The sequence below is a fragment of the Nyctibius grandis genome, chromosome 1, assembly GCF_013368605.1.
Source record: "Nyctibius grandis isolate bNycGra1 chromosome 1, bNycGra1.pri, whole genome shotgun sequence".
Lineage (NCBI taxonomy): Eukaryota > Metazoa > Chordata > Aves > Nyctibiiformes > Nyctibiidae > Nyctibius > Nyctibius grandis.
The window spans coordinates 102,885,137-102,898,969 of NC_090658.1; the positions used below are offsets into that span (position 1 = coordinate 102,885,137).

At 45.9% G+C, this 13,833-nt stretch overlaps 1 protein-coding gene across 1 annotated transcript in view; it reads left to right on the top strand.

The window, feature by feature from the left end:
- The first annotated feature begins 4,275 nt into the window (after nucleotides 1-4,275).
- Nucleotides 4,276-13,833, top strand: part of KHDRBS2 (KH RNA binding domain containing, signal transduction associated 2) — a 409,730-nt gene continuing 400,172 nt past the window's right edge. Inside the window, exon 1 of the mRNA XM_068407910.1 lies at nucleotides 4,276-4,366. Coding sequence (XP_068264011.1) covers nucleotides 4,276-4,366 — 91 coding nt within the window. The remainder of the gene's footprint in view (nucleotides 4,367-13,833) is intronic.

Consider the following 13,833-nt stretch of genomic DNA (forward strand, 5'->3'; position numbering starts at 1 on the left):
GGCTGCATCTGGAATATTGTGTCCAGTTCTGGGCCCCTCAGTTCAAGAAGGAAAGGGAACTGCTAGAGAGAGTCCAGCGCAGAGCCACGAAGTTGATTAAGGGGGTGGAACATCTCCCTTATGAGGAGAGGCTGAGGGAGCTGGGTCTCTTTAGCTTAGAGAAGAGGAGACTGAGGGGTGACCTCATTAATGTTTATAAATATGTAAAGGACAAGTGTCATGAGGATGGAGCCAGGCTCTTCTCAGTGACATCCCTTGACAGGACAAGGGGCAATGGGTGCAAGCTGGAACACAGGAGGTTCCACATAAATATGAGGAAAAACTTCTTTACGGTGAGGGTGACCGAACACTGGAACAGGCTGCCCAGAGAGGTTGTGGAGTCTCCTTCTCTGGAGACATTCAAAACCCACCTGGACGCGTTCCTGTGTGATATGGTCTAGGTAATCCTGCTCCGGCAGGGGGATTGGACTAGATGATCTTTCGAGGTCCCTTCCAATCCCTAACATTCTGTGATTCTGTGATTCTGTGAGGTCCTAGGTGTACTCACACACACATATAAACTGTACTGATTTAAATTATTATATTGACTTTAATGTGATGTGTCAGAAGGGTAATTCATTATCATTGTGCTCACACTGACCAGTCATTCTACTGTATATTCTCAAACGATTTCATAATTTTTAAATAAGCATTTGAAAACTTTGGAGATTTTCCTGCAATTGTTTGCCTCCATTGCCTTTTGACTTCAGTGCTACATGATAATACACACATATTTAGTTGGCACTGGCAAAAATATGTGATTGCTACCTGTTCTATCTTCAAATAAGCTATAATCTTGTATGCTGTGATCCACTTCAATATCAGACTTAGTAGTAAAATGTAGTACAGATTAACTTTAATTTGGCTTGACACTTCAAACTAAAAAGTTGTAAAATGTGTCTTTGGTTTTTAGTAGCTATGAAAAAAAATTGATCTCCAACTAGCAATGAAGTCATGCTTGATGTCATTAGAGGTCTATATTTCCTGTCTGACAGATTTTAAAGCTTTTTTTTTTTTTAATGAGGTATAAGGTAAAATCTAGAAAAGCATCTCAATGGCTTTGCAGCCTAAGTATCACTGAAAGTCAATTTAACTTTGTAACTTCTGAAACATGGACTTACAGGAAAACTGTCTCTGTCTACTTTGCTGTAAAATGATGTTCAAGCAAACCTGCTCTCCACTCCTTCAACCAAACCTGCTCTCCACTCCTTCAACCAGAAAAAATTAGTTTGATGAATGTAGCACTTCCCACTGTTTAATAAATTTACAGGTGTTTAAATCAAAGCTTCTTATGATCTAAGTAGGTTAAGTACAATTAAACGGGCTAAAGTAACACTATTCTTCTAACACCCCAGATGGAAAGCCCCAAAACTCATTTTCCATATACCTGACCATATGGTATGTTTTGAAAGCTACCACACCAGGATTGCTTCCGAGTGAGTATGGTTTTTATTTGTCTTGAAGGTGCTTTAAGAGAATACACCTATCCACCCGTCTTCTCTCTTTTTGAACTGAGGGGCACCAGCCTGAATGATTCTGATGAACAGAGCCGCAGAAGTATGATCTGAAGACATAGGTGATCTCTCAAGCAAGAAAGTCCTGACCTGTGTTGCAAACAGTATGCCATTTCTTGCTACACTGTTAACCAGGAAAGAAGACGACCTATTCATGCGGTAAATTGAATCAGGGTAAATTATTAACAAAATATCTTAGTTCTATGCTTCTTTTTATTTGTGTTTTTTTTTTTTTTAAAAAAGGAGGACTTATGCCTTCCCTTTATCCCTACACCCAGTTTGCAGTAGAGCTGATTGATTGCCAATTAAACCTTTCAGTTCTGCTATCAGTCCTCTCTGCTTCTCAAGTGTTTCACAAGTTTGTTGAAATCACCCTGCTTTCCTGCTCCTACTCTTTCTCAGCAGGGTAGTTAGTTCTCAGGTATTTTATTTCCCCCCCGCCCCCGAAATTCTATAGAATAATAGCACATTGGCCACTGACATTCTCTACATATTCTTGTAAACCTGTGTAGTTCCTCAGTTATCTGCATGCTGAGTGGAAATTGCATAAAGGTTGTCTCCGTGTGTCTTAGGATTTTGAAAACATCACAGACCAAATTTTTATGCAATGGTTGTAGAGTGTCTTCAAAACCTTGTGGATGCCTTTACAGAGATTTTGTCTCGATTTTTACTTTTCTTCATTCCTTTATCCTCTGCCAAAAAAAAAATTCCAAGCACCACAACAAAAAAAACTTGAAATGAACAGTAGTAGGCAATTTAAAAGGGTATTATTGCAACAACTATTTATTTAATTATAATAAATACTAACTTAGTAGTCTTTGTGCTAAGTACTAAGAAAGATTCTCATAGGGATTGAGCAAAACACACCGTGTTGTGTGGTAGACTGCTCTTGAGGTCCCACAAATGAAGTTTTAACAGCTTAAAATGAGCTAAGCATCTTTTGTTTACTCTCAAAATCAAAACACATTACTAAACTGTTGGGCGAAAATCCTGGAAAAATATAACCTATAGTAAATGTGCACTTAGAGTTAAATTCTAATTAAAATCAATTTGCTTTACTCCAGATGTAGACACTTTAACTGCATAATAGCTTTAATTCTGTAATCTGGGGCCGTGGGAGCTGCAGAGAGCTACTCCTGGAGGCACAGCACGGCATCCCTCGGCAGAGATTGCCATTTCCCCTCAGGACCACCAAGCACCGCCTGCACTCTCTCCAGCTGCGCACAGCAGCCACGGGCAGACATTTCCAGCGCACTCTTTTAAGCAGCAGTGCCTGATCGCTGATGCTCCGATCACATCCTCAGGGGAGATGCTGTCTCGCAGCTCCGGCACAGGCACGCCGCTGACGCGGCAACCCGTTAGCAGAGCACCTCCCCGGCCCCCGCGGGGAGCTGGCGGGCTGAGGAACACGGGGAGCGCGGCGGAGCTCGGGGAAGGCACCCTGTGTGGGGTCGGCTGGGGCGGGAGGGGAGCGGGCAGCGGCAGGAAGCGGCGGGCAGCGGTGAGCAGCGGCGCCTCGGCTCCGCCCGCGACTTCAGCACCGCGGACAGCGCCTGCTGTCACACACAGACAGAGTCACAACGGCCGCACGGGAACAGCCACACACACAGACGCGGCCACACACGCTCGGCCACAGAGCAGATGCAGCCTCAGCACACCCGCTGGCACACGCAGACACACAGTCGCACACCGACGGAGGCACACAGACACAACACACGCCTGCGTGCACAGGCACAGTGGCCCATGCAGAGACACAGGCATGCACGGGCATAGACACCCACCGGGACACGTGTGCACACACAGGCACACGGGCACAAACCCACGTGCACACCCTCACAGACGGACGCAACACCCAAACTCACACACAACACAGCACACACACACAGACACAACATGCTCCCACACACACTTTCACACACCCCGCCACACACGTGCTCACGCTCCCACAGGCACAGCCACAGCCACAGCCACGCACTGACATGCGGTGACGCGGTGACACGCTGACACAGACACACGTGCACACACATGCACACACTTGCACACACAAAACCACAGACGCTCGCACACACACACACAGATATCACATGTGCTCACGCTCCCCCCGACGCACAGGAACAGACACACAGAACACGTACAGACACACACTCACAGACATACACGCACACAGGCACACGCGCACACACACAGACACACTCGCGCACACACCCGCTATCCTTCATGCGCACCCCCGCGCCCCGCGCCCGCCGTCGGGGGCCGCCTGCCTGGCGACAGCCAATGGCGTGGCAAATCTCTCTCGTGGACCCCCTCCTGGCGAGGCGCAGCCACCAATGGGAGCGGCGGGGGGGCGGGGCGCGCCTCGCCCCGCCTCCCTAGTTAAGGCCGCCTGTGGGAGGGTCGCTCAGTGGCGGGAGGGGGGGCGAACGCAGTGCGAGGCGCGCGTGTAGCGGCACCAGCCGATCCGCGCACGCCCCAGCCCCCGCCCCCCCCCCCGCGCGGCGCGAGGGGAAGGCGGAGGCGGTGCCGGGGCCGCTGAGGGCAGGGCAGCGTCCCGCCCCGCCCCGCCCCGCCCTGCCCTGCCCCGGGAGTGGCGGCCGGCGCGGCGCACCTGCGAGCCGCGGGGCGCCGAGGCGGTCGGGCGACGAAGAGGCGGCCGGAGGCGCGGAGCGAGCCGTGCGCCCGCGCAGCCCGCCCCGGCGTGCCCAGGCGCCGCGGCCCCGAGGCGATGGAGCAGGAGAAGTACCTGCCCGAGCTGATGGCAGAGAAGGACAGCCTGGATCCCTCCTTTGTTCACGCGATGCGCCTCCTGGCCGACGGTAAGGCTCCGCTCCCGCCTGCCGCGGCCCAACGGCTGCCGTGGGGCGCCGCGGCCACGCCGCTCCTACAGCCCGGGGCGCTCGGCGGGGCGGGAGCCGCCCCCTGTGTCGGCGCTGCGCGGCCCTGGCCGGGCGCCAGCGGGGGAACTCGGGTCTCCGGGCGGGCGTCGGGCCGGGCCGGGCGGCGGTGCGGCTGCGCTCCCAGCCAGCCTCGGCGCTGGCAGCGGTCAGCGGGCGCCCGCTCCACCGAGGGGGTACTTGGCCGCGCGTGGGAGCGGGGAGGCGCGGAGCGGCGCGCCTGGCCCCCGCCGGGGCCGGGCAGCGGCAGTTCGTGGGGCTCGTGTGCGCCAGCGCCCGCCCCGGGCCGCTCGCTGAGGGAGCCTGTCTGACGGGAGCCCGGCCGCTGGCAACCGCCGTGCGCCTCCGGTCACCGCTTTGGTCAGTGCCCTTCCGCGGCTGCTGGGTAGGGATGCATCGCCTCTGCTGCGGCGGGGGGAGCCTCTGCGGGAAGGGCTTCTATGGCTCCCGGTTTAATTTACACAAAGGCAGATGCTGGTTTCTCATTAAACTCGTTATATCTTGTTTCCCATGCTTGAGTAATAAGGTTTATATGGTAATACTATTATGCCGTTAATGTGGCACTGTTTTAGTTGACTACGCAACATCAAGCGTTGATTGGATATGGCTTATCAATTTCACGATGCTGTTTCATCCAGGACATGATGATTTTCTCTTGGTTTTGTATGGTGATCCAGAACATACTGCTTGTAGCATTTTGTTGTTCGGTGTAACTAACTCTGCTTTCGTTGCTTTAGTTGAACTAGTTCGACTGGCGATTCTTTAAAAAGTTTATAATTTTGTCTCTCTTTTAATAACTGCTCAACATTGTTACTGAGTGCAGGCCTTGTGGTACAGCATTTCAACTTCTACAGAAGTGTAACCCAGTAACTTCCCTTTATATTTCTGTTTCTTCTGAGGTACATAATAATTTTAAAAATCCCTGTTAAATTTGGAACCTAATGCCAAAGGAAGTAGTAAAGAATGATGCATAAATCAAGACACCCTGTCAAGCGCTTAAATGAGACTAAGGCAAAGAAATGTATGATCAGACCATTGACAGAGTCACAAATTCAAATTACCTCACATTCAGAGGTGGTGAATAATTTCCAGAGTTCTGTTATGTCTCAAGGAAAATCATAACTAATTAAAACTTAAAATATTAGCAGTGAGCATCTGTCTCTATGTCAGCAGTCTTTATATTGTCTTTCCTTAATATATGTTTTAATGATTGTGAATGAAGATACCGAGTCCGGGTTTTGCTAGAGTGCTCCTGTTTGATAGTTTGGACATTCAGTATGAATACCCACACATTTAGTACACTTTTGACATAGCTGCCTTGCTGCTAAAGAGGCAATCATGCTACTTTTCACGGTTGTTTTTCTAATAAACATACGATAAACAAAGTCCTTATTTCTTAGAGGGACGTTTTTTGCACCTTGCAGTTCGATCTTTTCCCAGAGGGGGGAGGTATCTACTGAGAGTGTGCGCGTATGCAAGGGAGAGAGAGAAAATGCGTGAAGGACATAATCGAAAGCGTGCAAAGTAAAGTTTAAAAAAAAGGAGAATAAAATACGTTTTTCTTAGGATCAAGTCCATGCGGAAATTGCATTTTGGGCAACTGTGAGACTCAATAAATGATTAGTTTTCTCATTCCTTTTTAGTATAACTAGGACTATGTATATTTTAGTGGATTTTTAAAAGATGAAGGTGAGCTGTCTGTGGAAGCTGTAGGGAATGCTAATGCCAGATTCACACCAGATACCTGGCATTAGCCTTCAAAACACCATCTGTCAGGCTTTCTAGAGATTTGTTTAGAGTCTAACATACGATGACTGTTAAAACACTTTCATCAAGGTAAGAGTATCACTACTTAAGGAAACAAGAATTAATGCAATGGTTGCTGCTGGATATAAATGGAAAGGAAATGTATAGAACTGGCAAAAATTTTTTTGGGTGCCAGAAGCACATGGGACAGTCGTGCAAGGATCTCTGTAATACTGTAATTCTAAGATATGTCAGTGATGAAGTGATGCTTCCAGACTCTGGATTTCTGGTCTTTGAACTATAATGTACGATCAGCTACGTACATAACAATAGCAGCCAGGTGTTATTTGTATGGTACACTAAGCTTTTTTGATTGCCAGTAGATTTTGTATAAAAAGCGTTAAGTGTAGATTTGAAGGCTTTTGCTTCAGAGTTGAGAGCCTCAAGCATTCGCTCTGACTTGAAAGTGCTGTGCTTTTTCATGTCAGTTGCTAGAACCTGAGGTTGGGAAGAGACATGCTGCTGTGTGAAACTGCAGAAGGGCACACAAGTGATAAGCACTCCAGAAATAACGGTTTAATTTATGACACTGGATTTACTTGTAAAGTTAAGACCCCACATTTTTCCCTGTTAATGTGGTGGGTTTTTTTGTTTGCTTGATTTTTTTTTTTTTTGTTTGTACATTATGGTGTACTTATTTTAAAATCAACAGATTATTTATGTTTTTTTTTATTAGGGAGGTCTGTGTCCTACAGGTTGACTTGTGTCAGATGCATACTTGAATCAGTAGCTATTTACCCCTCACCACTGAGGGATGAATAGAAATTACATATTGTAGTCCTTATCTGGGTTTGAGCCTTCATGGTGCCATGTGTGGTGAAACCCACAGAAAAGGGACACTTCCCGTGGTGGAGAATTTGCATACTTCCAAAACAACACAAAGAAAGGTGAGGAAAAAGGTACTAACGCTTCTTAGATACAAAGTGTGAAGGTATAAAACAAATAATTTCTCTAAAAATCTCCGAGGGAATCTGTGGTGGATTCTGAAATTAACCCAGTCTCTAAATGACTAATCTAGTGCCTTAATCAGAAGATACTTTATTTCCCCCTGGGTCATTACCTGTTTCATATAGAAGCAGCTTCTACATGATTATTACACTATTAGAAATGGAACAGCCATTTATAAGTCATCTATTAGAAGAACCTGTGAAGTGTGAATGGTTGGTGATATTTACCTCAGTCTATAATAGTTTGTTGGAACTTTTGCAAAATGCATTGAACATATTTATTCTGATAATATAATCTAGTCAGCAATGAAAACAAAAGACCACTTTTAATGTAACAGGTAGCCAAATTCTAAAGAATAGGCAAATCTCCATCTGTTGGAGAGGGTTTTTCTGTATTAACTGAGCTACTTTGTGTACCAGGCTGTTATAACAGCTGGACGAATCACACTGTTTCGTGAATAGTTTTAAATGATTTTATTGTAAACTGGTTACAGGTAGTTATTTTCTTACCTAAGACTGTACTGCTTCTAGTAGGGAGATAGCCTGATCAGTTCATGAGGACAGATAATGCTTGGTCAGATGAAAAATGTCAAAAGTGAAGAGCGTGTTCTTAAGCGGTACCTTTTGTACCAAAATTGTGCTTATGCCACAGCACACTCTAAAGCTCCAGTGAGAACTGAGAGCCTCTCTGTTCTAGTGCTTCTTCCTACCACAGTAGCCAATGAGCTGCTTATGTGTGTTACTTTTGCATGTATATAAATATTTATTGCTTTGTGTAAGGTGTTTATGATTATGTATATAAAAATAAGTGTGTGGCTTTAGCTGTGAAGGTGTGGATGACATAGAAAGCTACAACTGGCTGGAACTGTTTGGTAGTTCAAAACTTGTTTTGTATCAGTGTTATTTTTAATAAGCTAAAGTGTCAGCTAATTGTCTATATGCTTTTTGGGACAAGTAAATTTTATATATGTGTGTGGCTTTGGAATATCTTGCATAGTATATTATTAAAGCCAGCTACGTGTTTTGTAACATAAACATAAAGGAAAAAGACCTATTGGAAAGAGCTAGCCATAGTAAGAGCATCTCTCCCCATGGAAATACCAGCATTACTTGGGTAATGAGGTAGCTAATTTCTCTCTATGTAATGACAGTACAATTGACCTCAGACTTTCAATTGGCATTCTGAAGGCAATCAGAATCAGGCCTTCAATCTTGAGTTAAGTCTCTAGATTATTCCACATGGCATAGCATGAGTTTGTTGAACGTCCAGTCATGTCAATTAGACTCATATAGCTCAGCATCATAAAGCTTCTTGTAGGCCAGGGCATGATTATTCAACAGGTATATAATTACTTAGTCTTTACACTCAATGAGCATTAGTACAGTCTTTCATAGAAGCCTGCAATAATTGTTCTCACTAGTCTGAAAACTGTTGATGTAATGCAAATTCATTTTCTCTTAGGTTCAGGATTTCAAATAATATATTGGCTTATGTGGGTTTTAAATTTCTTTGGACGCTTGGAGATTCATTTGCTTTCACGTAGGAAGGCAGATTTAGTTCATAACTGTGTGTTTCTGTTGAAAACCTGGGGTAATAATAAGGTTGCTATATGGAAATTATTTGTCTTGGCGATATAGAATGTGGCAATTTTACCTTAGCCCAAGATGTGAAAGACTGTTGGTCAAGCCTGTGACCTGCTAAAGTCAGACCTCTGATACTTTTTATTTTTTATCAAAGTTTCCATTGAAAACTACTTGTGAAAACTGTAAATTTATTAGTTTACTCTGTTTAAACAAGCCTTTGGATTAAAATAAGATTAATGTAAAATGTTAATGTAAATTCATACATTAATATTAATCTGTGAGTGGTCACTTTTCTGCTTATTGTTTCTTTTTCCTGATGTTTAGATCAGGTGAGAAGAAATCTGTGTCCACAAAATAGTTTGTATTAATCATCGTTTACTTTTCTGTCCCAAGAAATGCAGTGTAAATAACTGGAAGATTGACTCAGGAAACGCGCTAATGTTTAAAGCATGTATTTTAGATATCTTGGTTTCATTAGAAACTAGATTTATATATCTGTTATTTGGATTTTTTTCAATAAAAAAGGAGCAATATCAGTGCCAACTCTAGAAGAATACAAGGTACTTACGATTTCTACAAGGCAGCAATGTGCAAGGCATTACAGCCTTGGTTCAAAGTTCACTGAAGTTAACGGGAATCTCTCTATTGCCATTAGTGCGCTAGCAGGCAGTCCTTATGCAAACACAATATATTTACTGATGCAGCTAATATCTTTGTAGTCATGAAAATCAGAAGTACTGCAGGATTTAGAACTGAGTTTTTCTTTTTTAACGTTTTTTTTAAACATGAATTTTTTTTTTTTAATCGTAGTGTGACAGCATGGTATGTGTTCATAATCTTAGGAAGTGCTTTTGCCTTGGAGAATGTAATGCGGATGAATCCCAGGTGATAACCTGATTTAGAGAAAACAAAATACTATAAAATGTTAGAATGAGTATAAGAAAGCAACCTTTGTAAGCGTTTATATTGACCCTAAGTTGTTAGTCATAAAAGCTGGGCTTCGTTAAGAGGAGAAAAAAGATAGATGTGATTAAAAAAAAAAAATCTCTTCTTTTCAGACATCTGAAGCAGCTTAGGACCATTTGATCTGTGATCTTAGAAAACATGTACTTTGAAACACAGTAAATTCTCTTGCAAAGAGGGAACAATATAAATGCAATAGCTGAAGGTTAGATTCTGATACCCTTGTGTAAAAAAAAAAAAAAATAGTGCTTCACTCTTTAAATTGTGCTATTTGAATCGGTGGAGCTGCTTAAGGCACAATTCAGTGCGAACAGCAGAATTTAGTATGAACTGTTTAAGGGAAGGTCAAAGGCATTTGCTGAGGCTTATCTGGATGGCCATAGCATCATCAACACAGAGGGCACTGGTTTTTGGCAACATGAATGTTTTCCTTGGAGAGAGAAGTGTGTTTTTTATTTGTCCTGGGAATTCTTTTAGTAAATTTCTTTCATACTTAAAGTCTCCTCGGTATATTTGTTTAGGGAACACCTACTGTCCATCTACATTGTCCATCTCTCTTCCTTTATGCCTCAAAGTAGATATTTTTAAACTCAAGAATTTGGAATATTGATATCGAAGGGGGATGGGGTGGTAGCTGGGCTTGCACCACTGGGGCAATGCTCTAGTGTTGAGGTAGACCAGGAGGCCCCCCATCCCCCTGGGGTGAAATCAGGGGGTGAATCTGGGATGAAATCGGTGTGCTCAGCTCGCTCCCTGAAATGCCTGTACACCAATGCACGCAGCATGGGGAATAAGCAGGAGGAGTTAGAAATCCGTGTTCGGTCGGGGGGCTATGATCTAGTGGCAATTACAGAGACTTGGTGGGACGCCTCGCATGACTGGAATGTGGTCATGGATGGCTATGTCTTGTTCAGGAAAGACAGGCCACTAAGGAGAGGTGGTGGAGTTGCTCTTTATGTGAGTGAGCAGCTAGAATGTATTGAGTTCTGTCCAGAGGCGGATCAGGAGCGAGTTGAGAGTTTGTGGGTGCGAATTAAGGGGCAGGCTGGCAGGGGTGATACTGTTGTGGGTGTCTATTACAGGCCTCCGGATCAGGATGAGGAGGGTGATGAGGCCTTCTACAGGCAGCTGAGAGCAGTCTCGCAATTACAGGGCCTGGTTGTTGTGGGGGATTTCAACTACCCTGATATTTGGTGGGAGGCCTACTCAGCCAGCCATCCCCAGTCCAGGAGGTTCCTCCAGTGCATTGATGATAACTTTCTGATGCAAATGGTGGATGAGCCAACTAGGAGGGGAGCGCAGCTGGATCTTATCCTCACTAACAAGGAGGGTCTGGTTGAAGAGGTGAAGGTTGAGGGCAGCCTTGGTTGTAGTGACCATGAGATGGTAGAGTTCAGGATCTCATGTGGCAGGACCAGAATAGCTAGCAGAATCACAACCCTGAACTTCAGGAGGGCCAACTTTGGCCTTTTCAAGCAATTGCTAGGAGAAATCCCATGGGACAGGGTACTAGAAGGTAAGGGGGCCCAAGATAGTTGGTTAGCATTCAAGGACTGCTTCTTCCGAGCTCAAGATCAGAGCATCCCAACAGGTAGGAAGTCAAGGAAGGGTACCAGGAGACCTGCATGGTTAAACAGGGAACTGCTGGGCAAACTCAAGTGGAAGAAGAGGGTGTACAGATCGTGGAAGGAGGGGCTGGCCACTTGGGAAGAATATAAGTCTGTTGTCAGAGGATGTAGGGAGGCAACTAGGAAAGCTAAGGCCTCCTTGGAATTAAACCTTGCAAGAGAGGTCAAGGACAACAGAAAGGGCTTCTTCAAATACATTGCAGGTAAAGCCAACACTAGAGGCAATGTAGGCCCACTGATGAATGAGGTGGGGGCCCTGGAGACAGAGGATAAAAAGAAGGCGGAGTTACTGAATGCCTTCTTTGCCTCTGTCTATACTGTTGGAGGCTGTCCTGAGGAGCCCCGGACCCCTGAGGCCTCAGAAGAAGTCAGGATAGAGGAGGAATCTGTCTTGGTAGATGAGGGCTGGGTCAGGGACCAATTAAGCAACCTGGACGTCCATAAATCCATGGGCCCTGATGGGATGCACCCGCGGGTGCTGAGGGAGCTGGCGGAAGTCATTGCTAGGCCACTCTCCATCATCTTTGCTAAGTCGTGGGCAACGGGAGAGGTGCCTGAGGACTGGAGGAAAGCGAATGTCACTCCAGTCTTCAAAAAGGGCAGGAAGGAGGACCCGGGTAACTATGGACCGGTCAGCCTCACCTCCATCCCCGGAAAGGTGATGGAGCAACTTGTTCTTGGTGCTGTCTCTAGGCACATCAAGGATAGGGGGATCATTAGGGGCACTCAGCATGGCTTCACCAAGGGGAAGTCTTGCTTAACCAACTTGATAGCCTTTTATGAGGATGTTACCCGGTGGATAGATGATGGTAAAGCTGTGGATGTGGTCTATCTCGATTTCAGTAAAGCGTTTGACACTGTCTCCCACAGCATCCTCGCAGCTAAACTGGGGAAGTGTGGTCTGGATGATCGGGTAGTGAGGTGGATTGTGAACTGGCTGAAGGAAAGAAGCCAGAGAGTACTGGTCAATGGGACAGAGTCCAGTTGGAGGTCTGTGTCTAGCGGAGTTCCGCAAGGGTCGGTTCTGGGACCAGTTCTATTCAATATATTCATTAATGACTTGGATGAGGGAATAGAGTGCTCTGTCAGCAAGTTCGCTGATGACACAAAACTGGGAGGAGTGGCTGATGTGCCGGAAGGCTGCGCAGCCATTCAGAGAGACCTGGACAGGCTGGAGAGTTGGGCGGGGAGAAATTTAATGAAATATAATAAGGGCAAGTGTAGAGTCCTGCATCTGGGCAAGAACAACCCCATGTACCAGTACAAGTTGGGGACAGACTTGTTGGAGACCAGCGTAGGGGAAAGGGACCTGGGGGTCCTAGTGGACAACAGGATGACCATGAGCCAGCAGTGTGCCCTTGTGGCCAAGAGGGCCAATGGCATCCTGGGGTGTATTAGAAGGGGTGTGGTCAGCAGGTCAAGAGAGGTTCTCCTCCCCCTCTACTCTGCCCTGGTGAGGCCGCATCTGGAATATTGTGTCCAGTTCTGGGCCCCTCAGTTCAAGAAGGACAGGGAACTGCTAGAGAGAGTCCAGCGCAGAGCCACGAAGATGATTAAGGGAGTGGAACATCTCCCTTCTGAGGAGAGGCTGAGGGAGCTGGGTCTCTTTAGCTTGTTGAAGAGGAGACTGAGGGGTGACCTCATTAATGTTTATAAATATGTAAAGGGCAAGTGTCATGAGGATGGAGCCAGGCTCTTCTCAGTGACATCCCTTGACAGGACAAGGGGCAATGGGTGCAAGCGGGAGCACAGGAGATTCCACTTAAATTTGAGGAAAAACTTCTTTACGGTGAGGGTGACCGAACACTGGAACAGGCTGCCCAGAGAGGTTGTGGAGTCTCCTTCTCTGGAGACATTCAAAACCCGCCTGGACGCGTTCCTGTGTGATATGGTCTAGGCAATCCTGCTCCGGCAGGGGGATTGGACTAGATGATCTTTTGAGGTCCCTTCCAATCCCTAACATTCTGTGATTCTGTGATTCTGTGATTTGCAGTCAGTACCAAGAGAAGGCAGAATAGCTGGATAGCTCAGTAGAAAATCCCAGTCAACAGTTAACTTCTCAAGTGCAGAACACCTGAGTAGTGTGGACATTCCTAACCAGGAGGTGGCATGATTGGGCTCCATATGCCAAAACAGAGCCTCATATCCTAGCACCTTCTGGGAAAGGGCTAGTCTGGCCCAACAGATATGTCAGATTCTTGTGTGTTGGATACATGCTTTTCTCCTTTAAGCAATATGCAGACGATACATACTCGCAGAGTTGCTATAGCATGCTGGGCTATTTAATAGTCTATAAAATCTGATAGGATCAGCAGTGACCAGTGCATAAGACTCCTAAGAAAGACTGAACATATACCTAGCCCACCAAAGCAATGCTGTAACAGTAAAATGGTTCCTCCATGACATCTGAGGACACAGGTTTCAAGCTTAAAGCATGAGATGTGTTGGGTCTTATTTTAGA